The 26,029-nt window shown below is 39.1% G+C and overlaps 1 protein-coding gene across 2 annotated transcripts in view; it reads left to right on the top strand.

Moving 5' to 3' along the window:
* Positions 1 to 25,633, top strand: part of CCDC175 (coiled-coil domain containing 175) — a 71,563-nt gene extending 45,930 nt beyond the window's left edge. The window contains exons 13-18 of one of the 2 annotated variants that reach the window (XM_055097647.2): positions 3,702 to 3,781; positions 5,428 to 5,580; positions 9,182 to 9,284; positions 19,043 to 19,086; positions 20,034 to 20,196; positions 25,507 to 25,633. In XM_055097647.2, the coding sequence (XP_054953622.1) occupies positions 3,702 to 3,781; positions 5,428 to 5,580; positions 9,182 to 9,284; positions 19,043 to 19,086; positions 20,034 to 20,196; positions 25,507 to 25,583 (620 nt within the window). In that variant the 3' untranslated portion in view covers positions 25,584 to 25,633. Of the gene's footprint in view, positions 1 to 3,701; positions 3,782 to 5,427; positions 5,581 to 9,181; positions 9,285 to 19,042; positions 19,087 to 20,033; positions 20,197 to 21,975; positions 25,464 to 25,506 lie in introns of those variants that run through there. The other variant, XM_055097646.2, reaches the window with a different exon arrangement.
* Positions 25,634 to 26,029: the final 396 nt, after the last annotated feature.

Raw genomic sequence — 26,029 nt, 5'->3', positions numbered from 1 at the left:
GAATCAGAAGGCCTGGACCAAAAGTTACAGAAAGGACTAGAATGGGAACAAAAATTGTCTACTGGTTAGCAAAGACGAATATGGGGATAGGAATTAAAATCGCCTGTGTCAAAATGGGACATTCATATGGAACCCCAATATGTTGAAATGTAGAATAAAAAAATATTCAGAAGTGAATAGTGATTATGGCCAAGGAGGGTGGATTTTTAAAAATGTAAGAATGTTATAATAATAATATATGGGTAATTGGCCTGGTGCCCACTCCTCAGATGATTTTCCACTTTCCTGTCAGGTTTTCATTTAGTCAACTTAAGTAGCTTTTCTTGGCCTCTTACCACTTTTACTCAGACTTACAATACATATGTCTCTTATTCCCAATTTTCTTTTCTTTTCTTTTCCCTTCCCTTCCCTCCCCTCCCCTCCCCTCCCCTCCCCTTCCCTTCCCTTCCTTTCCTTTCCTTTTCTTTCTTTCTCTCTCTCTCTTTCTTTTTTTCTTTCTTTCTTTCTTTTTTTGAGATGGAGTCTCACTCTGTTGTCCAGGCTGGAGTGCAATGGTACAATCTCTGCTCACTGCAACCTCCACGTCCTGGGTTCAAGCGATTCTCCTGCCTCAGCCTCCTGAGTAGCTGGGATTACAGGTGTGCGCCACCATGCCTGGCCAATTTTTGTATTTTTAGTAGAGATGGGGTTTCACCATGTTGGTCAGGGTGGTCTTGAACTCCTGGCCTCATGATCTGTCCACCTTGGCCTCCCAAAGTGCTGGGATTATAGGTGTGAGCCACCACACCCGGCCTATTCCCAATTTTCTACTTTCCCAGCCATTCTTCCTATCCCTTTGTTTACTAGGTAGAGGATGTAAGAAACAGTAGGAGTATAAAAGTAAGCAAAAACATTGCAAGTACTAAATCTCTTAATGTAAACAAAGGGGACAAAATGCTGAAGAAAGTAGATAAAAGAGAGGAAGACAGGAGAAAAGAAGTAAAAGGAACATAAGAGTGGGAAAGTTGACCTGCCAGCAGTTACGCTTGCAGAGAATGGCATGCATGGGCTCCATACACAGAAAGCTTTTAGTTAAATCTGATGGATAAAGCATATACATATATCTTTGTTCCCTCATAAAACTCCCAAATATGTATATAAAGGTTTTTTTTTTCTAAAAAAGATACAAATCCATAAGTACCAAGACACTGGAAGAGATAAGACATTTGCTATCTGCTCATTTATTATTTATTTATTACCTGATAATATCAACAAATTTTGGGAAGATGTAATTGGATAGAGGCAGAAAGAGAAATATAAACATCAAGAGCCTGCCAAAAAGGGCACCATGAAGGCAAAAAGTTCTTTCCCCCAAAGCTGTAAAGTCACAGGCAGTGGCATCCCCTGAAACTATGACAGCTGAGATGAGTCACAGGGCTAAAGGTTGGTTGAAAGTCTTTATAAAGAGCAATTGGAGCTCCAGGTCAAATCCCCTCCTTGTGCAGTTAGCTGAGTGACTCCTCCTCAATGCTGGCAAAAGAAACTGGACCACATGGCTTCAGACTGCAAGGCATCAGATATGGCTGAGAGCAGAAGACAGGTACTGTACTGAGATCCCCACTGAGATCCCCTCTGAGCTCAGTTTGATGAATGCTGCCAGCCAATGGTGTTGTGAACTCTTCCATAATCCCTTACCCCAACCTGAGGAAGGAGACTAACATATTCTTCCTTAAAGGAAACTGAACAATTCAGAGAAAAGCCCCACAACAGCACCGACATTCGATGGTCCCCGCAAATGGCTGGTTCCTTCCTGATCACTGTATATTGAAGCTCACCCAGGACTATTAAATGGGATCAGACAAAGATCTGAAGCATCCAGTGTGAAAGAGAAACTGAAATGGACAGAACAAGAGAACTTGATGGAAACAGAGAAAATGCAAAGAGCATAAGCATACTTTTAAAGAGTATATTCTTAGAGAAATAAATATATTGCATTTATGAAAAAAGAAAACGATGCTTAAAGATTAGAGAACAGAAAGAGCTCTCAGAAATTAAAAGTATAATAACAAATGTTAAAATTCAATAGGAAAATTATAAGAAAAGTTAAGAAAATTTCTGTAAAAATAGAGCAACAACAACAAAAAGAGATGAAGAAAAGGAGAGAAAGGTAAGAAAATTTACTATTCTGAGATGCCAAATATCTACCAAACAAGACCAGAAAAAAATCAGTGAATAATGCTTACATTATTATAATGATCTAAACAGTTAAAATTTATTTAAATGAAAACTATAACTTTATAGGAAGATTAGGGATGAAATGTAGAGGTTGTGGGTGTGGGTGGGGGATGTGGGAATGGGAGTAAGCATGCTAAAATCTCCTCTACTATATATGACGAAGTAAGTAGAAACTGCCTGACAATGATAAATCAAGATATAGCCATATATTCATGTTTTTAAAGAACTAATAAAATTATCAAAGAAATAATACAAAAATATTTCTTATAACTAGAGAATATAGATTTCCACTTTTAAATGTCCAAGCAAATCCCCAAAACAATATTTAAAAGAAAAGACTAAGCCATATTAGTGTGGAATTTCAGAAGGAAAAATGGAGAGGATCCTAAAAGCTCCTAGAGAGAAAAATCAGATCTCACACAAAATATTAGAAATCAGAATCATTTCAAACTTCTTAACAGCGATATTATAGTAGAAGTTATAAGACAATGCCTTCAAAATTTGAAAGAAAATAATTTCCAACATTAGATACCCAGCTAAACTATCAATCAAGAATATAGAATAGAAACATATTGAGATATACAAGATCTCAAAACATTTATCCCATTTACTCTTTTTCCTGAAGCTGTCTAGAATTTGCTTCAACAAATAGAAGAAATGCATCAAGAAAAAGAGTATAAGAAATTTAGGAAACAGGAGGTCCGACATAAGAATAATACAAAGGGTTCTGGTTGAATAAAACCTTTAAAAAAAGAAAAAGAAAAATGCAAAAAGAAGTCCAAAGAAGTCAGCTGCAAAGCAAGCACAAAGAAAGAAAAGATTCCAGAAGGCATATCTCAGAGGGAGGTTCTGAGGGAGAGGGAAGAAATGAAACTGACAGATATGTTAATGTGTTTGACTATATATGAAATAAAATTTGAAAGGTCGTACGGTTCTGTTGTAGATTTGGTATGAATTAATTATATGTACATGAAACACTGAGCAATTTTTTAAACAAAGCAATCTTTAACTCCAAGGAAAAACAAAAATTATACTAAAAAGAAAATCTAATCATATTATACCATTTGGCTCATCGGGGATAATCCTTATTGCCATAATGATCTAAATGGTTACAATTTATTTAAACAAAAACTATAACTTTATAGGAAGGTTAGGGATGAAATGTAGAGGTTGTAGGTGTGGGAGAAGGATGTGGGAATGGGACTAAGTAAATGGAAAATGCCTGAAAATGATAAATCAGAAAATAGGCATATTTGCATATTTTTAAAGAAAATTGAGCTAAATGGAAGAAGAAACAACTAAAAAGAGTTAAAAATGTTTGATTCTGAGGAGTCAGACAGGAGTAAACATAGCATTGTGGAGTGCCTGACAGTTGGTTTTTGTTATAAACCTTGTGAGATAATTTGATTTTTAAAACTAGGTACTTCTTTGATTAATATTTTTTAACTAAATTTTTGAGGTAGTTATTTTTTTCTTTGTTTTAATAGCACAAAGACAGGAGGAAGATTTACTGAACAATCACATTTTTCTGTTTACAAGGGACTTTTCAAGATACATTAGCAACACGGTAAAAGATCAATGCATTAGTTCTTTTTTTATTATTATTAGAATAGTGGTATATACAGATGGTAGTATTTACCTGGCATTGAAGTTTTCATGAAATCCACATTTGTTAAACTTACCCATTCAATATCAATGTTTAAAAATCTTTGTTACAACACATATATATGCACATGTATACACATACACCTGTACACATATGCTATGTATGTATGTGTATATATGTATACTTATGTGTATATGTATACAGAGAAAGAGGGAGAGAGACTAGAACCAACTAACATGTACTTGTGGAACAGTCATTGAGTGGACCTCGGTTTTCTTATTTATAAGTTAGAAACTTGATTCTGCTTTTTAAGGGTGAGTGAACAAAGGTTGCAGTGGGGGAGTGGATGAATTAGCAGCAGGTAAAGAGATGTTTAGTGCCTTTTTAAAATTTACAATCAATAGTTGGTGATAAGCATATGCATGTGGAATTGGTTAATTAAAAATGGAAACATTGAGATGCATTGATATCAAAATGTAACTTTTTTTTTTTTGAGATGGAGTCTCACTCTGTTGCCCAGGCTTGAGTGCAGTGGCACAATCTCGGCTTACTGCAACCTCAGCCTCCCGGGTTCAAGCGATTTCCAGCTAATTTTTGTATTTTTTAGTAGAGATGAGGTTTCACCATGTTGGCCAGGCTGGTTTCGAACTCTTGATCTCAAGTGATCCGCCTGCCTCGGCCTCCCAAAGTGCCGGGATTATAGGTGTGAGCTACTGCACCAGGCCTCAAAATGTAACTTTTAATATGTTATAAAATATGAAGGAATATATAGGAAAATATGAAGGAGAAAATTACAAGTCTAGTGTATATACAGTTCTATTTTCTTAATAAGATGCTTCTGGTGATGATTATATAATAATAAATATCATGCAACTTATAATAGTATAATAATAGAGAACTGAATAGAGAATTCAATAGAGAAAACATTAGAGAATTCTGAAAAAATTCATAATCTTCTTCTTTCTTCAAGAAATATTAAGTCCTCCTTTAAAAGCCTCAATACATTTCCCCTTCTCTATTTTTGCTGGACAATTGTTTATATATCAAAGTACAGTCATCCCTTGATATCTATGGGGGATTGGTTCCAGGACCAACATGACTATCAAAATCCACGGATGCTCAAATCCCTTGTATGACATGGTGTAGTATTTGCATATAACCTACCCACATTCTCCAATATACTTTAAATTATTTCTGGATTACTGATAATATCTAATATAATGTAAATGCTATGTTAGTAGTTGTCATACTGTATTATTATTTGTATTATTTGTTGTTATTATTTTTATTTTTGTGAATATATTCTATTCATGTTTAGTCAAATCCACAAATGCGGAACCCACAGATACAGAGGGATGACTGTATATTTTATTTTGTGAAGTTGTCTCAAGGTCTGGGGTTCTTATCTTGAAGTCCACAGACCCCCTTCCTAGAGTCCATGAATAAATGTGGGGTTGATAGGTTTTTCTAAGGAAAAATATCTATCCTCTGCTGGATACTTCAGAAATTAATTTAGAATCTGGCTCCAAATGTGACCTAGGCAGTATAATACCCTCGTGCCCTACTGTTTGAACTCAGAGATAATTTGGGGTTTTCTGTTTGAGCAGGAGGATGTAAAACAAGAATTAAAACAATTACGAGATCAAGAAAGCAAAAAAAACAAAGATCATTTTGAAACTCTAAAGAACTTAGAAAATGGATTCTACATAAATGACCAAAAAGCAGATCTTCTGCTCCTGGAAAATAAAAAATTAAAAGAAGTAAGTTTAAGAGCACCATCCTTGTCATGATGGCTTTGATTAATTGACTAGACCTGTAATAGTTATAAGAGAAAAGAAGAGAATAGCTCTTGAAAAATGTTTAATGGAGTGTAAAGTACACACAGAAAAGTGCCCAGATTGCAAGTGTACAGCCCCATGAACACACTTGTGTACCAGGACCCACATCAAGAAACAAAGCATTATCAGTATCCAGATATCCTCTATGCCCCTTCTAGTCACTAACCAGCCCCACTAAGGGTACCACCATGCTAACACCATAGACTAGTTTTCCCTGGTTTGGAACATTATAGGTATAGAACAATACAGTGTAGGTTCTTTTGCTCAACATTTTGTGTGTGAGGTTCAGCCTTATTGTTGAGTGTAGTTTGTTATTCTTAGTTCTGTATAGTATTGCATTGTATGACTACTACTACAATGCATTTATACACTCGACTATTGATGGATATTCAGAGAGTTTCTAGTTTTTGGCTATTACAAATAGTATTGCTGTGAACATTCTAGTTCATGTTTTTTTGGTGAACATACATACATATTTCTGTTGAGTGTACATCTCAAGTGGAATTGCAGAGCCATAGGGATGTGTATCTCCAACTTTAGTACATACTACGTCTCCCAAAGGATTTGCACCAATTGCCACTCCCACCAGCAATGCATGAGAGCACCAGTTGCTCCACACTCTCACAAAACTGTCTTTTTCAATTTAACCATTCTAATGGGTGTGTAGTGGTGCCCCACTAATTTGTGTTTTCCTGATCACTGTTGAAGCACCTATTCTATGTTGCTGGCCTCTTGGATATCCTTTTTTTGTGAAGTGACTGTTCAAGTCTTTTGCCCATTTTTTAAAAAGTAGGTTGTCTATTTCATACTGATTATAGCTCTTTTTATAGCAGAGGAATTTGTTCATCCAACCCCTAAAATTAAAGTCTATTTATACTTAAAATGTATTCGTTGTAACATTTTAAAATGTTATATTTAATAATTAGATATTTATAAGACACTGATTTTTAATGCCCAGAACTGTTGCATTCAAAGCATATTTTTAAAGTGCATAGAGTCCAACATTTTATATACTGTGACAAAACTGTAACAACAAAAATGTACATAACATTCTTTAGTTTGAAAAACCTGGATTAGAGTCTGTCATTCACCAGTGACAATGTGTGACTTTGGGCAGATCACTGAACTTGTAAGCTTCATTTTGGCCTCTTAAAATGGGAATAACTGCTACTCACAGGTTGAATGTGACTTTTTTTTTTTTTTTTTTTTGAGACGGAGTCTTGCTCTGTCACCCAGGCTGGAGTGCAGTGGCACAATCTTGGCTCACTGCAAGCTCTGCCTCCCAGGTTCACGCCATTCTCCTGCCTCAGCCTCCCGAGTATCTGGGACTACAGGTGCCCGCCACCATGCCCGGCTAATTTTTTGTATTTTTAGTAGAGACAGGGTTTCACCGTGTTAGCCAGGATGGTCTCGATCTCCTGACCTTGTGATCCGCCCGCCTAGGCCTCCCATAGTGCTGGGATTACAGGCTTGAGCCACCGCGCCCGGCTGAATGTGGCTTCTTTATAAACTGAAAATGCAAAAGAAATACCATTTCTAAAATCCTTTTTTTCCAGCCATCCATAATGACCTCATGGTCAAGATCTGTTATCAATGTACCCCAAGTGTTTTGCACAATGCCTGTAATGTTAGAGGGATTCAGTCTCATTTGACGTTTAAGACTGTAACCTTAAAAAGTGGATAATACGTTATGTCCCTTTTATAGATGTGTAAATTGAAGCTGTATTTTTTTTTAGAAGTTTTAATAGCTAGAAAAAAATCAGTGACTAGTCCAATGGCATGAAGAAAATCCTTCACCTCGCTGGGTAATTTTTTTCATCTGTTAAATGGCAATAGTTATCCCACCACTCTCATGGTTTTTTTTATAAACTAAAATGGCATAATAGGTACTAATGTACTTTGAAAAGATAATTGTGCTCCAAAGAGCCTAGATACATACCATCATTGATAACCCTCACACATGCAATGCACCTTCATTCTTCTAGACCTTGAGACAAACTGATTTATTCCACTAGACTGTCTTCCTATCAAGATATAGATTATTTCTTAAAAGAATTGGAATATGTATTGCTATTTTGGCAGTAGGTGAGCAGATGGATGTGTAGATGAAAGACTGATTATGAAAGTCCTGTTTTTTTTTTAATTCAGTGTCCATCTGCTAGTCACCGAATGACCCTGTGCTGTTTTCTTATTCACTCACCACTCAGTTTTGCTGGTTGCATCTCTTTACTCTAAACATGCACTGAGTCCCAAGCACTGGGCAAGACACAGTAAATACAGAGATAAGTAAGATACTGCCGCAGCCCTTTGGAAGCTCATGGTCTAGCTGAAGAGATGCACATAGAAACAGATCATTACAATTCAGTATGTTAAGTGCAACAATCTGAACAAGACACATACAGTGCCCCAGAGCAAGGGAACCTTGCCACACCAGGTGAAGAACACAAAGGAGAACTCTCACTGTGTATCATTAATGTAGAGGCAGGATTTACACCTGGGAGATGGATGAGTCTCTTCAGGGACACTGTGTTAAGTGAGAAGATTAGGGGCTGTGAACAGAATCCTGGAGAAAAACAACTTTGAAGGAGTGAGCTGTGGAGAGGAGATAAAAAGAGAGACTGAAAGAAAATAGAGAGTTTGGGAGAAGCACAAGAGTCCAGCTGAACTAGGAAAGTCTGCAGACCCATGGTCAAAGAGGGGCAAGAATGTGGCCTTGCGGTTGGCTTAAGGTGGCTTTTACTTTTGTTTACTATAATATCAGAAAACAAGCTATGAAAAGGCTGACACAACATCAAAGATACATGAGTAGACCCTATAATACACGCTTAGAAACAGTCTGTGTAACAGTCCCATGTCTACCTCATCTGTAGCACTGAACACAATTTCAAAGATTTTTATGGATAGTTTATAGTATTTGTTTCTTTCTTGAAACTGGACCAGTTTTATGTCCCAAAGCCCATATTTCCAGAGTTCCTGGGACTTTAGAGTTTCTGGGCATTGGGTGGTCAGAACAGAAAGCCATGACTGTAATACTCAAAGTCACCTGTCACTACTGCCACCACTGGCACCCAACCCAGTGAACATCTGACTTGAGTAAGTAATTCCATGCAGTCTCCTGACTCAATTAATCATCTCTCTGAGGTCTTACACTGAACGCCAGTCTGGCAGCATTACTGCTTTGTGACATCTACTGTACACACATTTTGCATAAGGAACATTTTTGTTGTGGACATATTGCATTCAGATAGAACACCTTCTAATTTCTTTTGGTGGAAAATTATACTCAGAATGCCATGTTTATTTAAATGCTGAAGTGAAATGCTTCATTGGAAGCAGAATCCTTTATCTCCTTTCCCAGGATGGAATCCTGACCAAGGTATGTTTTATTCCCCACTGTTACCCCTGTACCTAGAATAGTGGGTGGTGCAGAGGAGGAATTTATACATGTTTGCTGAATGACTACATGATAATTTATCTATAGTAACTAAACTGCTAAAAGAAATCACATGCTTTTAATTTTCAGTACATTTTATACTTGAAGAATAACATAGAGAAATACAGAGAAGGACAAGAAGCCCTCATGCACACCTCAAGTGACTTGTCTCGGCAACTAATAGCTCAGGAGGGTAAGTAATGTGTGGGTGCTTGTATTAGTCAGGGTTCTTTAGCGGGACAGAACTAATAGGATATATGTATATATGAAATGGAGCTCATTAAGGAGAACTGACTCACATGATCACAAGGTAAAGTCCCATGATAGGTCTTCTGCAAGTTGAGGAGCAAGGAATCCAGTGGTGGATCCGTCAGAGTCCCAAAGCCTCACAAGTAGGGAAGCCGACAGTGCAGCCTTCAGTCTGTGGCCAAAGGCCCAAGAGCCCCTGCCAAACCACTGGTGTAAATCCAAGAGTCCAAAAGCTGAAGAACTTGGAGTCCAATGTTCGAGGGCAGGAAGCATCTAGCACAGGAGAAAGAGGAATCTTGGAAGACTCAGCCAGTCTAGCCACGCTGGCAGCTGATTAGATGGTTCCCACCCAGATTGAGAGTGGGTTTGCCTCTCCCAATCCACAGACTCAAATGTGGATCTCCTTTGGTTAACATCCTCATAGACATACCCAGGAACAGTACTTTGCATCTTTCAATCCAGTCAAGTTGACAATATTAACCATTACAGTGTTCTTCACACATAAAGTTTTTACTTCATTTAAATCCAGTTTATTGATTTGCATACAAAAAATGCACCCATTTTTAGATTAGTGAATTTGACAAATGTGCATGCTATTGTAACCACTATCACCACAAGCAAGATATAGAGCATTTTCATGACTACAAAATTTTCTCTGTATCCCTTTGCTGTTGATCACCTACCCCATCTCTAGTTCCTGGAAACCATTGATCTGCTTTCTGTCATTAATAATGAGATATAAATGAAATGACAGTGTGCACACTTTTATACCTGGCTTCTTTCACTCAGCAAATTGTTTTAAGATTCATCTAAGTTGTTGCATGTCTCACTAGTTTGCTCCTTTTTATAGCTGTACAGTAGAATCCCATTGTATAGATATACCATATTTTGTTTATTCACCAGTCGAAAGACACTTAGATTATTTCCAGTTTGGGATAATTATGAATGAAGCTATTGTGAACATTTGTTTACAAGTGTTTTTATGGCCATGTTTTCATTTCTCTTGGGTAAATACCTATAATGGAATTGCTGAGTTATATAGCAATTAGTGTATGATTAACTTTATAGGAAATATATATGGTTAGTGTATGATTAACTTTATAAGAAACCGCCAGACAAATTTGCCAGAGTGGTTGTTAAGTGTCTTATCCCGCTAACAATGGAGAAGAGTTCCCATTGCTCTACATCCTCATCAACACTTAAAATGGTGAAAACGCTTTAAATTGTTAATATTTTGGTCATTTTAATAGGTATGTAATGGCATTTCATTGTGATTGTAACTTGTACTTCTCTAATGAGTAATGTTGAGTATACTTTTTCATGTGTTTCTTGGCCATTTGAATATTATCTTTTGTGACAAATATTGCAAACGTGGTAGCTGAAGACAAATTATTTACTTTGCTCATAAAATGGCAATTTGATCAGAGCTTGTTGAAGACAACTAAATGTCTGCTCTGCACGGCATCAGCCAGGGCAACTTGAAGGCTGAGGGTAATTCAACAGCCGGGAACTGAAATCATCTGAAGACTCACTCATTCCTGTGTCTGAAGTTGATGCTGGCCCTCAGCTGGATCTCGAGGGAGGCCATTGGCCAGAACACCTCCTCATGGCCTCTCCATGTAGCAGTTTGGCCTGCTGGGTTCCAAAAGCATCCCAAGAGAACGAAGTGGAAGTTCATGGCGTCTTATGACCTAGCCTCAGTCAGAGTGTTATTTTCACAATACGCTAATGGTTGAGGCAGTCACTCAGGTGCAAGGGGAGGGGTCATGGCCACCACCTCTCAATGGAAGAAGTGTCAGCATCATGTCAGGGAAAAAAACTTGTGGAATGGAATATACTGTGGGGATATCTTTGGAAAATACAATCTGTCACATGTCTGTCCAAATCTTTTACTCACTGCTTTGTGTTGTTTTCTTATTATCCAGTTAAAATCTTTATGTTTTTTGGAAATGAGTCCTTTTTCTGTCTGAAGCTTGACTTTTCATTTTCTTCATGGTGTCTCAGAAAGAGTAAACATTTTTTCATTTGAACGAAGCCCATCTATCGATTTTGTTTTTTAAGGTAGTACTTTTTGTTTCCTGCCTAAAACATTTGTGCCTACCCCAGGCTCTTCAATATTTTCTTGTATAATTTTTTTAGTTTTAGTGTTTATGTCTAGATTTCTAATTCATTTCAAGTGAACTTTTTTTTTTATTACTATACTTTAAGTTTTACGGTACGTGTGCACAACGTGCAGGTTAGTTACATACGTATACATGTGCCATGTTAGTGTGCTGAACCCAGTAACTCGTCATTTAACATTAGGTATATCTCCAAATGCTATCCCTCCCTCATCCCCCACCGACAACAGGCCCTGGTATGTGATCTTCCCCTTCCTGTGTCCATGTGTTCTCATTGTTCAATTCCCACCTGTGAGTGAGAACATGTGGTGTTTGGTTTTTTGTCCTTGCAATAGTTTGCTGAGAATGATGGTTTCCAGCTCCATCCGTGTCCCTACAAAGGACATGAACTCATCATTTTTTATGGCTGCATAGTATTCCATGCTGTATATGTGCCCCATATTCTTAATCCAGTCTATCATTGTTGGACATTTGGATTGGTTCCAAGTCTTTGCTATTGTGAATAGTGCCACAATAAACATACATGTGCATGTGTCTTTATAGCAGCATGATTTATAATCCTTTGGGTATATACCCAGTAATGGGGTGGCTGGGTCAAATGGTATTTCTAGTTCTACATCCCTGAGGAATCGCCACACTGACTTCCACAATGGTTGAACTAGTTTACAGTCCCACCAACAGTGTAAAAGTGTTCCTGTTTCTCCACATCCTATCCAGCACCTGTTGTTTCCTGACTTTTTAATGATTGCCATTCTAACTGGTGTGAGACGGTATCTCATTGTGGTTTTGATTTGCATTTCTCTGATGGCCAGCGATGATGAGCATTTTTTCATGTGTCTTTTGGCTGTATAAATGTCTTCTTTTGAGAAGGGTCTGTTCATATCCTTCGCCCACTTGTTGATGGGTTTGTTTGTTTTTTTCTTGTAAATTTGTTTGAGTTCATTGTAGATTCTGGATATTAGCCCTTTGTCAGATGAGTAGATTGCAAAAATTTTCTCCCATTCTGTAGGTTGCCTGTTCACTCTGATGGTAGTTTCTTTTGCTGTGCGGAAGCTCTTTAGTTTCATTAGATCCCATTTGTCAATTTTGGCTTTTGTTGCCATTGCTTTTGGTGTTTTGGACATGAAGTCCTCGCCCATGCCTATGTCCTGAATGGTATTGCCTAGGTTTTCTTCTAGGGTTTTTATGGTTTTAGGTCTAAGATTTAAGTCTTTAGTCCATCTTGAATTAATTTTTGTATAAGGTGTAAGGAAGGGATCCAGTTTCAGCTTTCTCCATATGGCTAGCCAGTTTTCCCAGCACCATTTATAAAATAGGGAATCCTTTCCCCATTTCTTGTTTTTGTCAGGTTTGTCAAAGATCAGATGGTTATAGATATGCGGCATTATTTCTGAGGGCTCTGTTCGGTTCCATTGCTCTATATCTCTGTTTTGGTACCAGTACCATGCTGTTTTGGTTACTGTAGCCTTGTAGTATAGTTTGAAGTCAGGTAGTGTGATGCCTCCAGCTTTGTCCTTTTGGCTTAGGATTGACTTGGCGATGCGGACTCTTTTTTGGTTCCATACGAACTTTAAAGTAGTTTTTTCCAATTCTGTGAAGAAAGTCATTGGTAGCTTGATGGGGATGGCATTGAATCTATAAATTACCTTGGGCAGTATGGTCATTTTCACGATATTGATTCTTCCTGCCCGTGAGCATGGAATGTTCTTCCATTTGTTTGTATCCTCTTTTATTTCACTGAGCAGTGGTTTGTAGTTCTCCTTGAAGAGGTCCTTCACATCCTTTGTAAGTTGGATTCCTAGGCATTTTATTCTCTTTGAAGCAATTGTGAATGGGAGTTCACTCATGATTTGGCTCTCTGTTTGTCTGTTATTGGTGTATAAGAATGCTTGTGATTTTTGCACATTGATTTTGTATCCTGAGACTTTGCTGAAGTTGCCTATCAGCTTAAGGAGATTTTGGGCTGAGACGATGGGGTTTTCTAAATATACAATAATGTCATATGCAAACAGGGACAATTTGACTTCCTCTTTTCCTAATTGAATACCCTTTATTCCCTTCTCCTGCCTGAATGCCCTGGCCAGAACTTCCAACACTATGTTGAATAGGAGTGGTGAGAGAGGGCATCCCTGTCTTATGCCAGTTTTCAAAGGGAATGCTTCCAGTTTTTGCCCATTCAGTATGATATTGCCTGTGGGTTTGTCATAGATAGCTCTTATTATTTTGAGATACATCCCATCAATACCGAATTTATTGAGAGTTTTTAGCATGAAGGGCTGTTGAATTTTGTCAAAGGCCTTTTCTGCATCTATTGAGATAATCATATGGTTTTTGTCTTTGGTTCTGTTTCTATGCTGGATTACATTTATTGATTTGTGTCTGTTGAACCAGCCTTGCATCCCAGGGATGAAGCCCAGTTGATCATGGTGGATAAGCTTTTTAATGTGCTGCTGGATTCGGATTGCCAGTATTTTATTGAGGATTTTTGCATCAATGTTCATCAGGGATATTGGTCTAAAATTCTCTTTTTTTGTTGTGTCTCTGCTAGGCTTTGGTATCAGGATGATGCTGGCCTCATAAAATGAGTTAGGGAGGATTCCCTCTTTTTCTATTGATTGGAATAGTTTCAGAAGGAATGGTACCAGGTCCTTCTTGTACCTCTGGTAGAATTCGGCTGTGAATCCATCTGGTCCTGGACTTTTTTTGGTTGGTAAGCTATTAATTATTGCCTCAATTTCAGAGCCTGTTATTGGTCTATTCAGGGATTCAACTTCTTCCTGGTTTAGTCTTGGGAGGGTGTATGTGTCGAGGAATTTATCCATTTATTCTAGATTTTCTAGTTTATTTGCGTAGAGATGTTTATAGTATTCTCTGATGGTAGTTTGTATTTCTGTGGGATTGGTGGTGATATCCCAGTTATCATTTTTTATTGCGTCTGTTTGAGTCTTCTCTCTTTTCTTCTTTATTAGTCTTGCTAGCGGTCTATCAATTTTGTTGATCTTCTCAAAAAACCAGCTCCTGGATTCATTGATTTTTTTGAAGGGTTTTTTGAGTCTCTATTTCCTTCAGTTCTGCTCTGATCTTAGTTATTTCTCACCTTCTGCTAGCTTTTGAGTGTGTTTGCTCTTGCTTCTCTAGTTCTTTTAATTGTGATATTAGGGTGTCAATTTTAGATCTTTCCTGCTTTTTCTTGTGGGCATTTAATGCTATAAATTTCCCTCTACATACTGCTTTGAATGTGTCCCAGAGATTCTGGTATGTCGTGTCTTAGTTCTCGTTGATTTCAAAGAACATCTTTATTTCTGCCTTCATTTCGTTATGTACCCAGTAGTCATTCAGGAGCAGGTTGTTCAGTTTCCAAGTAGTTGAGCAGTTTTGAGTGAGTTTCTGAATCCTGAGTTCTAGTTTGATTGCACTGTGGTCTGAGAGACAGTTTGTTATAATTTCTGTTCTTTTACATTTGCTGAGGAGTGCTTTACTTCCAACTATGTGGTCAGTTTTGGAATAAGTGCAGTGTGGTGCTGAGAAGAATGTATATTCTGTTGATTTGGGGTGGAGAATTCTGTAGATGTCTATTAGGTCTGCTTGGTGCAGAGGTGAGTTCAAGTCCTGGATATCCTTGTTAACTTTCTGTCTCATTGATCTGTCTAATGTTGACAGTGGGGTGTTAAAGTATCCCATTATTATTGTGTGGGAGTCTAAGTCTCTTTCCAGGTCTCTAAGGACTTGCTTTATGAATCTGGGTGCTCCTGTATTGGGTGCATATATATTTAGGATAGTTAGCTCTTCTTGTTGAATTGATCCCTTTACCATTATGTAATGGCCTTCTTTGTCTCTTTTGATCTTTGTTGGTTTAAAGTCTGTTTTATCAGAGACTAGGATTGCAACCCCTGCCTTTTTTTATTTTCCATTTGTTTGGTAGATCTTCCTCCATCCCTTTATTTTGAGCCTATGTGTGTCTCTGCATGTGAGATGGGTCTCCTGAATACAGCACACTGATGGGTCTTGACTCTTTATCCAATTTGCCAGTCTGTGTCTTTTAATTGGAGCATTTAGCCCATTTACATTTAAGGCTAATATTGTTATGTGTGAATTTGATCCTGCCATTATGATGTTAGCTGGTTATTTTGCTCGTTAGTTGATGCAGTTTCTTCCTAGCCTCGATGGTCTTTACAATTTGGCATGTTTTTGCAATGGCTGGTACCGGTTGTTCCTTTCCATGTTTAGTGCTTCCTTCAGGAGCTCTTGTAGGGCAGGCCTGCTGGTGACAAAATCTCTCATCATTTGCTTGTCTATAAAGGATTTTATTTCTCCTTCACTTATGAAGCTTGGTTTGGCTGGATATGAAATTCTGGGTTGAAAATTCTTTTCTTTAAGAATGTTGAATATTGGCCCCCACTCTCTTCTGGCTTGTAGTGTTTCTGCTGAGAGATCAGCTATTAGTCTGCTGGGCTTCCCTTTGTGGGTAACCTGATCTTTCTCTCTGGCTGCCCTTAACATTTTTTCCTTCATTTCAACTTTGGTGAATCTGACAATTATGTGTCTTGGAGTTGCTCTTCTGGAGGAGTATCTTTGTGGCGTTCTCTGTATTTCCTGAATTTGAATGTTGGCCTGCCTTGCTAGATTGCAGAAGTTCTCCTGTATGATATCCTGCAGAGTGTTTTCCAACTTGGTTGCATTCTCCCCCTCACTTTCAGGTACACCAATCAGACGTAGATTTGGTCTTTTCACATAGTCCCATATTTCTTGGAGGCTTTGTTCATTTCTTTTTGTTCTTTTTTCTCTAAACTTCTCTTCTCGCTTCATTTCATTCATTTGATCTTCCATCACTGATAGTCTTTCTTCCAGTTGATTGAATCGGCTACTGAGGCTTATGCATTTGTCATGTAGTTCTCGTGCCTTGTTTTTCAGCTCCATCAGGTCCTTTAAGGACTTCTCTGCATTGGTTATTCTAGTTAGCCATTCTTCTAATTTTTTTTCAAGGTTTTTAACTTCTTTGCCATGGGTTTGAACTTCCGCCTTTAGCTTGGAGTAGTTTGATCGTCTGAAGCCTTCTTCTCTCAACTCGTCAAAGTCATTCTCTGTCCAACTTTGTTCAGTTGCTGGTGAGGAGCTGCGTTCTTTTGGAGGAAGAGAGGCACTCTGATTTTTAGAATTTCCAGTTTTTCTGCTCTGTTTTTTCCCCATCTTTGTGGTTTTATCTACCTTTGGTCTTTGATGATGGTGACGTACAGTTGGGGTTTTGGTGTGGATGTCCTTTCTGTTTTTTAGTTTTCCTTCTAACAGTCAGGACCCTCAGCTGCAGGTCTGTTGGAGTTTGCTGGAGGTCTACTCCAGACCCCGTTTGCCTGGGTATCAGCAGCAGAGGCTGCAGAACAGCGGATATTGGTGAACATCAAATGTTGCTGCCTGATCATGCCTCTGGAAGTTTTGTCTCAGAGGAGTACCCGGCCATGTGAGGTGTCAGTCTGCCCCTACTAGGAGGTGCCTCCCAGTTACGCTACTCGGGGTTTAAGGACCCGCTTGAGGAGGCAGTCTGTCCATTCTCAGATCTCCAGCTGCATGCTAGGAGAACCCCCACTCTCTTCAAAGCTGTCAGACAGGGACACTTAAATCTGCAGAGGATTCTGCTGCCTTTTGTTTGGCAATGCCCTGCCCCCAGAGGTGGAGTCTACAGAGGCAGGCAGGCCTCCTTGAGCTGCGGTGGGCTCTACCCAGTTTGAGCTTCCAGGCCACTTTGTTTACCTAGTCAAGCCTCAGCAATGGCGGGCACCCCTCCCCCAGCCTCGCTGCTGCCTTTAAGTTTGATCTCAGACTGCTGTGCTAGCAATGAGTGAGGCTCCGTGGGCGTAGGACCCTCCGAGCCAGGCGTGGGATATAATCTCTTGCTGTGCCATTTGCTAAGACCGTTGGAAAAGCACAGTATTGGGGTGGGAGTGACCTGATTTTCCAGGTGCCATCCGTCACCCCTTTCTTTGACTAGGAAAGGGAATTCCCTGACCCCTTGCACTTCCCAGGTGAGACAATGCCTCACCCTGCTTCGGCTCACGCTCAGTGCACTGCATCCACTGTCCTGCACCCACTGTCTGGCACTCCCCAGTGAGATGAACCCAGTACCTCAGTTGGAAATGCAGAAATCACCCATCTTCTGCATCGCTCACGTTGGGAGCTGTAGACTGGAGCTGTTCCTATTCGGCCATCTTGGCTCCACCCCTCTCAAGTGAACTTTTTCAGATGATGTGAAGCAATGCTTGAATTTCATTGTTTTCTCTTACACACATCCAGTTGTTCCAGTACTATTTTTGAAAAGACTATGCTTTTGCCATTGTATTACCCTAGCAACTTTTCAAAAATCAATTTTATGCAGTTGTTCCTTTATTCTCAATGCCTAACTTTATACCAATATCACACTGTCTTAATTACTATAGCTTCATATGCAGTCTGAACATCAGGTAATAGAATTCTTCACCTGTATGCTTGTCTTTTAAAATTATTTTCACTATTCTAAATTCTTTGATTTCCATATACATTTTAGAATCACCTAATCTACACACACACACACACACACACACACACACACACACCCCTGTTGAGATCTTAATTGGGTTTGTGTTGAATCTATAAGTCAATGTTGGAAGAATAGACTTTTTAATGAAATTATATTTTCTAATCCAAGAATATAGTATATATCTCCATTTATTTAGATCTTTATCTCAAAAAAATTGTGCAGCTGTAGTGTAGTATCAGGTATCCCAGGACTACTCTTAGGCTTAATGATTAGCTAAAATGATTCACAGGACTCAAAAATTGTTATGGTTATTGTTATTCCAGTGAAAGAGTAAAATCAGCAAAGGGAAAAGGCACAGAGGGCAAAGTATGAAGGAAACCTGGAGTAACCTTCTCAGGGATGCACTTAATTTCCCCAACAACGTGTGACTCCACATACAAAGTGTTGCCAACCAGGGAGGCTCACCCAGGCTTGAGTGTCCAGAGTACTTATGGGGCGGGAAGACGGTCAGTCATGCGGGCACAGAGTGCCTTTGTGACTGGCCTCAGCTGCTCAGACAGCCACTGAGATGCTCAGCTAGTATTACTCCTTTATGCTGTTTGTGTGGTAAGTTGCACTGATTGAGTCTGACTTTTAAACCAAGCTCCCATTCTTAGCATAAAGCCCACTTGTTCAAAAGCTTTTATTGTTCTTGTCTATTGCTAGATTCAGTTTGCTAATCTTTTTGTGTCTGTGTTAAGACCACCCTGCTGTGCTAGTGCTGTGGTCTGGAAAGTGCCCCCCAGTGGAAAGCTGGGTGATTGCAGGACCTACCTCCTTTGTTTCTCTTCCAGGTGTCACAGTCCTGGGCTGCCCATTCTTCAACATCTGAAAACATTTCTTTCATATGTTTTGCTTCTTTCTTCTATTTGTTTGCAGTGGGAGGGCAGGTCCAATTCAGTTATTCTGTCATTTTGGAACTAGACATTTTTAGATAAAAATAATTTTTGAAAAAACAAAAATGAATAACACGACTTTTATTAAAATGTTCAGATTGTGTCAGTAACCATTGTATTTTTTAAATCTTTATTTTAGCACAATATAAGGATTTGTGGGCTGAATTTCAGACCACAGTTAAGGTGAGTTTTGCGTGTGTCTGTTGCCTCCATATAAATATCATATTTCCAAAAATGTTTACCTACCTAATAAGTGTGTGTGCTTTTGTGTCTGTGTGCACCTGCATGCACACACATCAGGGTGGAAATTCACACTAGCTCTGTCACTCCCCTGCAGTCCTAGATGCTACTGTGACCACCACCTCCTAAAATGTGTCTTTTTTTTTTTTACCAAACATCACTATGAAATCTTAATTCTTTGGGAAACTGTCTTCCCACTCTACCACTCAGTTAAGGTGGGAAAGACTGTTTTTTGCATGCCCCAAATGAACACATTTTGGTTCAGGACAAAGTTGTCAGTTCTGGACTCCTTACCTCTTCATGTTTTACCAGTGCAACATCTGCACCCTCCCCACTTCAGAGTCAGATAGGCTGGGGTCAAAATCCTGGCTCTGCCACTTTCTAAGTATTTAAAGTTTACACATAATCCTCATTTAAGTATTAAAACACTGGATTAGGAAAGCGTTAAAATGTCTTTTTCACATGGAGCTGCGTAGGCCCAGAGGGTTTATGTAACTTGCCCAAGACCAAACAGTTCATGAACGTATGGGAATTTACAACCCAGATCCTGCCTGATTCCAAAGTTCCTTCTGTTAGGCTGAATCTCTTCAGCTCTGTGCTTCTCTGAGGGTGAAACTAGCTTTTTATGCTGCCACCACCATGGCTACCATTATCCACTTAAAAATTTGAGTTCAGTGAGCATTCCATTATTCTTCTCACTTCATAATCCATTTTTCCAAGATTATGTACAGAACTTTGTGAATTGGCTGTGTACACATGCGCTTATTTTTATGACTGACACCAATTATGCATATATAATATTTTTATTTTGGACATGATCCACTTAGAATGTGTATTTATTTATGTCGTTGCAATTTATATTGACACAGCCTAAAATGCCATTTCTTTAGATCTTGGTGGACAATGGTGAAGAGACCTTGCAAGACATAAAAAATCTAACAGACAAGCTGCGTGAAAGAGATGAAAAAATGCAGCATGTCAGTACATGGCTACGAGGGAGTCTTGAAGGGCTGCGTTTGCTTGTGGAACAGGAATCACCAATGGACCTTCTTAGTAAGCAACAGCTTATAGCTTTGGTAACATGGGACTTCCTGCTATTTTACTATATAGCTGGTAACATCAAAAGAAGAAAAAACGTGTCAACTAAGTGACTTAGTTATCCCCAATTATGCCACAAACATTCAATTGAACATTGATACTTATTTGGGGGTTGAATACTCTTGTAGTGTTATCCAATTCTGCCTTTCACCTAAGAGAATTTTCTAGATAACTAAATCTTCTTTATAATTTTTTTAAAAAGTTTATTTTAAACATTTTTCCAGAGAAGGCTTTTTAAACTCTTTTACACATTTTTTAGTCTTCTTAAACAGAAGTTGAATATAATTTTACATTTTCTTCCTGAGCTGAGTTTAGCATTAAAAATAGCAACTGTTACCTTCTCAGAAAAATCTAGTGATGGCTGCGGGGGCTTCTGAGACGTTAACACATCATATCTAACATGCTTGACTCATGAGCAAGCAGTCCAGTCTCTCCAGAGGCATATCAGCTTCATCCTCAATCCCCACAATAATGTCATGTTAGACATAGCCACAAAACTCTCCAGATTAGGGCAGTGGTGAGAATTGAAGGTGAGTCCTTGCACAGGTACAGCCCAGAGGTCCCAGTGACAGAATCATCTGGGAAGATGGGATGTGGGGGTAGAGGGAGCTTGGGAGAAGGAAAGAGAACAGAGTTTAGAAGAGAGATAGAGTGATGAAACAAGAATACTGTCATCTGGCAAGTGTACAAATCTATTTGTGCTTACCAAGGCTTAATTTTAAAGAGCATAATCACTAGATAAGCAATTTTGAAGGTAGGATGTAGAAAGTAAAATGGGATAAAAGTAAAAAGAGCTGGATGCAGTGACTCATGGTTATAATCCCAGCACTTTGGGAGGCTGAGGCAGGAGGATTGCTTGAGACCAAGTGTTCGAGACCAGCCTGAGCAACATAATGAGACCCTGTCTCTACAAAAATAATTTTAAAGTTAGCAGGGCATGGTAGTGCCTCTGCCTCAGCTACTCGGAAGGTTGAGATGGGAGAATTGCTTGAGCCTGGGAAGTTGAGGCTGCAGTTAGCCATGATTGTGCCACTGCACTCCAGCCTGGATGACAGAGTGAGACCCTGTCTTAAAATAAATGTAAAAAGAGGGATAGTGATAAGATTAAAAACATTCCAGTATTTGGGAAAACCTGTGTTCTGGGGCATTGCTTGACAGAAGAAATAACGTTTCAGTGGCCAATGAAGAACTTTGTGGGTAAACCCTCTTAGCTGCAAAGTCATTTTGATGGTCCTGCCTGGTGATCATGATGAGCCTGGTGATACTTATGATGTACGAATGCATAAAGGATCCTTTGTGGCCTTGCTTCTATTTGTATTTCCTTTGCTAGGCCAGACCATTCCTTCCAACTATAGATCAAGCAAAATTTTGAGAGCTAAATCATCTGTAAGTGTCAAGGGCACTGTCTTCACATGAATTAATCTTCTGTTTTTATCTGAAACCCGATGGAATCTTTGTGTTGCAACAAATTTAAATAGACTCTTAGAGAAAGTTTCACTGAATTACTAACATCATATTTCCTTTTTCATATATTTTGAGGTCTGATGGATAATCTATGACAAGTAGAGACTGGCAGTGTGGAAATAAAAAGACCACCCAAATGAGAATAAGCAGAGGCTGTTTATGCAGAACTTGCTATAGCAATGGAGCCAGGCACTGTCTTAGTTCGTTCGGGCTACCATAACATTCTGTACACTGGGTAGCTTATAAATAACACAAATTTATTTCTCACAGTTCTGGAGGCTGGGAAGTCCAAGATCAAGGCACTGGCAGGTTTGGCTTCTGCTGAGGGCCCACTTTCTGGTTCATAGAATGGTGCTTCCTCACTGTGTCCTCAAATCATTTAAGGGGTAAGGCAGCACTTTGGGGCCTCTTTGATAAGGGCACGAATCCCAAGACCTAATCACCTCCCAAAGGCCACACCTAATACACACTGGAGATTGTTTCAACATAGGAATTTTGGAGGAGACACAAACTCTCAGACCATAGCAGCCAGGATTACTTGCTTTTCTCTTTTTTTCTTTTCTTTTTTTTTTTTTTTGAGACAGGGCCTCTCACCCTGTTGCCCAGGTTGGACTGCAACCTCTGCCTCCCAGTCTCAAGCAATCCTCTCACCTCAGTCTCCCAAGTAGCAGGGACTACAGGCACGTGCCACTGTGCCTGGCTGCAGTGTGTGTGTGTGTGTGTGTGTGTATTTTGGAGACGAGGTTATGCCATGTTGCCCAGGCTGGTCTTGACCTCCTGAGCTCAAGCAATCCTCCTGCCGCAGCCTCCCAAAGTGCTGGGATGATATGTGTGCGCCATGGGCCTATTGGACTCAACGAAGCAGGGTGAACGCGGGAATGAAAGACAAAGACAAGAGAGTATATTTGGAAGAAGGGGTCAGGGGGCACCTTGCCTCTAGTGGACAAGTGCCCTGAACTTTACACAGCCCTCTGTATTCATTAAGCAAAAGAGATAGCGAGGTGTGTGGGGGGTGGGGGGTGATTGTCGGCCAGCAGCTTGATTCACAGCAGGCTTGTAAGACTGCATTCTTAGAACAATAGGCACTAGATTTCTCAATAGGTAACTTCAAGGAACCCAGTGCCAGGGAGTGAGGCCCTCAGCAAACCTTTTGGTGGCAAGGCAGTGTGAGTTTGCTCACATCCTGCGTTCATGATAAACAGTTTGCTGTTTGGTCATATAGCCTCCAGCGGAATGCTGAGTTGGTCACATCCCACGGGCCTTCAGCTCCCTACAGGTGTGAGCCACCATGCCAGCTAAGCTCTGCTTCTTACATGTTATCTAACCTCCACTCCTCAGTCTCCCCAGTTGTAAAATACCACTGATAAAACTAACAGGAGTTATAAAACACCAGACCCATATTAGGCACTCATCAGATCCCTGAAACCTACCACCCTCCTGGAGAGGTGATAGTAAAGTCTGAATTTACTATTCAATTCCTTGGCCATCTCTGAGCCACCTGTAACCTCCCAGCTTTTGAACGTTCCCTGTTGAATGGGTTCTGCCACAGGACTTCTGGAGAAGCCCTTATCTCAGTTCAGCACCCCTCTACTGTCCTCTTCTGGCCATGATAGTCACTGCAGCCCTGCAGGTCCTGCCCTCTCCAGGATCACTGCACTAGCTTCATTAACATTGGGCACTTTGGAGCCTGACACTGGAGCAGATGTTACAGTGACAAAGTTGAATAAACTCCAGGCCCTGAACCTTAAAGTGCATACCCTGTGAGAAACAAGACAATTGAAGAGCTGATGAAAATACATTGGATTCCTTCTAGAAAGTGGCTATCAGAGGGTAAAGCTGTGTCTTATTGGATGTTGGAGTACACAGGGATATCTTCCCAAAGGAGAAGCACAGACATAAGCTGGTCAAGAACTGCCAAGTAGCAAGGCTGAGTGGAGATCTGCTGGGGGAACCAACCAGCAAGTGTGGAATAGGCTTGTCAGAACGTTAAAGGCCAGACTTCTTCCTGAAAACTAATTACTAAAAACTTACTTTTTGCCTTAATTTTATTTCTTGTAAATCAAAGGTAAATAAGTTAATTCTTAGTGTATATGTAAGCTAAACAGTAACTTAGTACAGTTATTTTTAAAGTAAAAAGAATTTTGTCTTAAAATTACAAAAGTCCTTGAGTATTACATCATATATTATGTTAGGTTACATAAATAATTTGTGTATTAACCAAATATATTGATACATGGGCTATGGAAGACATTTTTAGGATGAGGTACTTTAAAAGAAACATTAAAAAAATCAATTTATATAACTGTCAAAGTTATCTCTGTTATTGTGATGAGGGGCTTGATACAATCATCTACATTTTGATTAAGTCTAGAAAAACACCTCCTTATAATTAAAGCAGAATCAAAATTTCAGTGAGAAGAAAGAAAATCATTTGCCTTGTCTCTTGGAAAAATTAAGATCTGAAATAGGAGGAGTTTAGATCAGTGGTTCTCAAACATTAGAATCACCTGGAGATTTTAAAAAACCCCTGTGCTCAGCTGGGTGTGGTGGCCCATGCCTGTAATCCCAGTACTTTGGGAGGCTGAGGTGAGCAGATCACTTGAGGTCAGGAGTGCAAGACCAGCCTGACCAACAGGGTGAAACCCCATCTCTACTACAAATACAAAAATTAGCTGGGTGTCATGGTGGGCACCTATAATCCCAGCTGCTTGGGAGGCTGAGGCATGAGAATCACTTGAACCCAGGAGGTGGAGGTTGCAGTGAGCCGAGATCGCATCACTGCACTTTCAGCCTGGGTGACAGAGCGAGACACTGTCTCAAAAAAAAAAAAAAAAAAAAAAAATCCCTGTGCTCAAACACAGACCAATTCAACATGAATCTCTGGGTGTGAGGCCCAGGCATTATTTTTTTAAATCTCTCCAGATGGCTTCAATGTGCAATAGTCTCGCAAACCAATAGTTTTAGACAAATATATAACAAGGTAGTTATTAAATTTATCAACTAACTGACCCAAATTAATCAAGAAAACACAGATTTAGTATCCCTGGTCTGAAAATCCAAAAATCCAAAATGCTCCAAAACTCAAAGCTTTTTCAGCACCAATATGACGCTCAAAGAAAATCCTCTTTGAGAATTTAAGATTTCAGGTTTTAGGATTACGGATACTGAACTGTAAGTATAATCCAAATATTCCAAAATCTGAAAATACCCGAAATTCGAAACACTTCTGGTCTCAAGCATTTTTGAATATGAGGTATTCAACTTGTATTTTGACTTTTAAATTACCTCTTCAGGACTGGTTAGCAAAAGTACCATACACTGTAGTGATGAGGATTGTGATGTGCTACAAGGGCCTAAGTCAAAACTTAACAAAGACAAGGGTTGATTTTTAAATTTCTTATGACCACGTTTTAACAAATTATTTAGTAAAATTAGCAACTACAGTGGCTATAAGTTGTTCTAGTCTTATTTTTACCAAAGCAAATTAAAAATGCAGATACATATTAAGTATTCTGGAAATTATTTGCCCGTGAGGCCTTGTAATTGTAATTTCTTCTTTTGCATATATACTTTTCTGCTAGAACAGGACATATGAAAAAAAAGATTGTAAAAATGGCCCCAAGTGGACCAGAAGATATAGTCCTAGTAATCAGACACATGACACCCTCCCTACTCTACCCCGATTATACAATTACCCAATTGAGGATTCTCTGGGCAACTCAGAATTTTAATGAACACTAATAACCCCCCAAATGTGTGCAATACAAATAAAATTTTTATATTTATTTTTTATTCCTACAGAGAAGAAGAAACACATTCGTACAAGGGTTCATTTCCCAGTGGTTAAATGTACTGAGAAAAATACATTAACAAAATAACTCAAGGATACAACTGCTGTGAATTCAAAAGACAGACTACTACAGGAAAAGTGAGTGCACTTACTTTCATATTTTGCAGCTGTTAATAGAAGTCTTAAACATTTAAAATTTAACTAATTCACCAAATAAACTTCTAAACAATAAAAATGGATAAACATGGTCAGGTTGTTAGGTTAAGAGCTAAAAATTTCATTTTGCTTCCATGGTTGCAACCATGAGTCTTAAGGCCTTCAAAGCATAAACATCACAGAACACCTATCATAAACCACAAACCAACCACAGGAAAACCCTTTTTATACTGTGTATCTTCTGTATTTCATTAAATCTAATAAGCCATCAGTTGTAAGATGCATCCTAATTCACAGATGTCACAAAGTGAAATAAGTATCTCTGGATCAATAAAATATGGTATGTATATATACCCGAGATATGAGAGGAAACTATTT

The sequence above is a fragment of the Pan paniscus genome, chromosome 15 (genome assembly GCF_029289425.2).
Source record: "Pan paniscus chromosome 15, NHGRI_mPanPan1-v2.0_pri, whole genome shotgun sequence".
Classification (NCBI taxonomy): Eukaryota; Metazoa; Chordata; class Mammalia; order Primates; family Hominidae; genus Pan; species Pan paniscus.
This window is presented reverse-complemented; position numbering and strand designations above follow the sequence as displayed.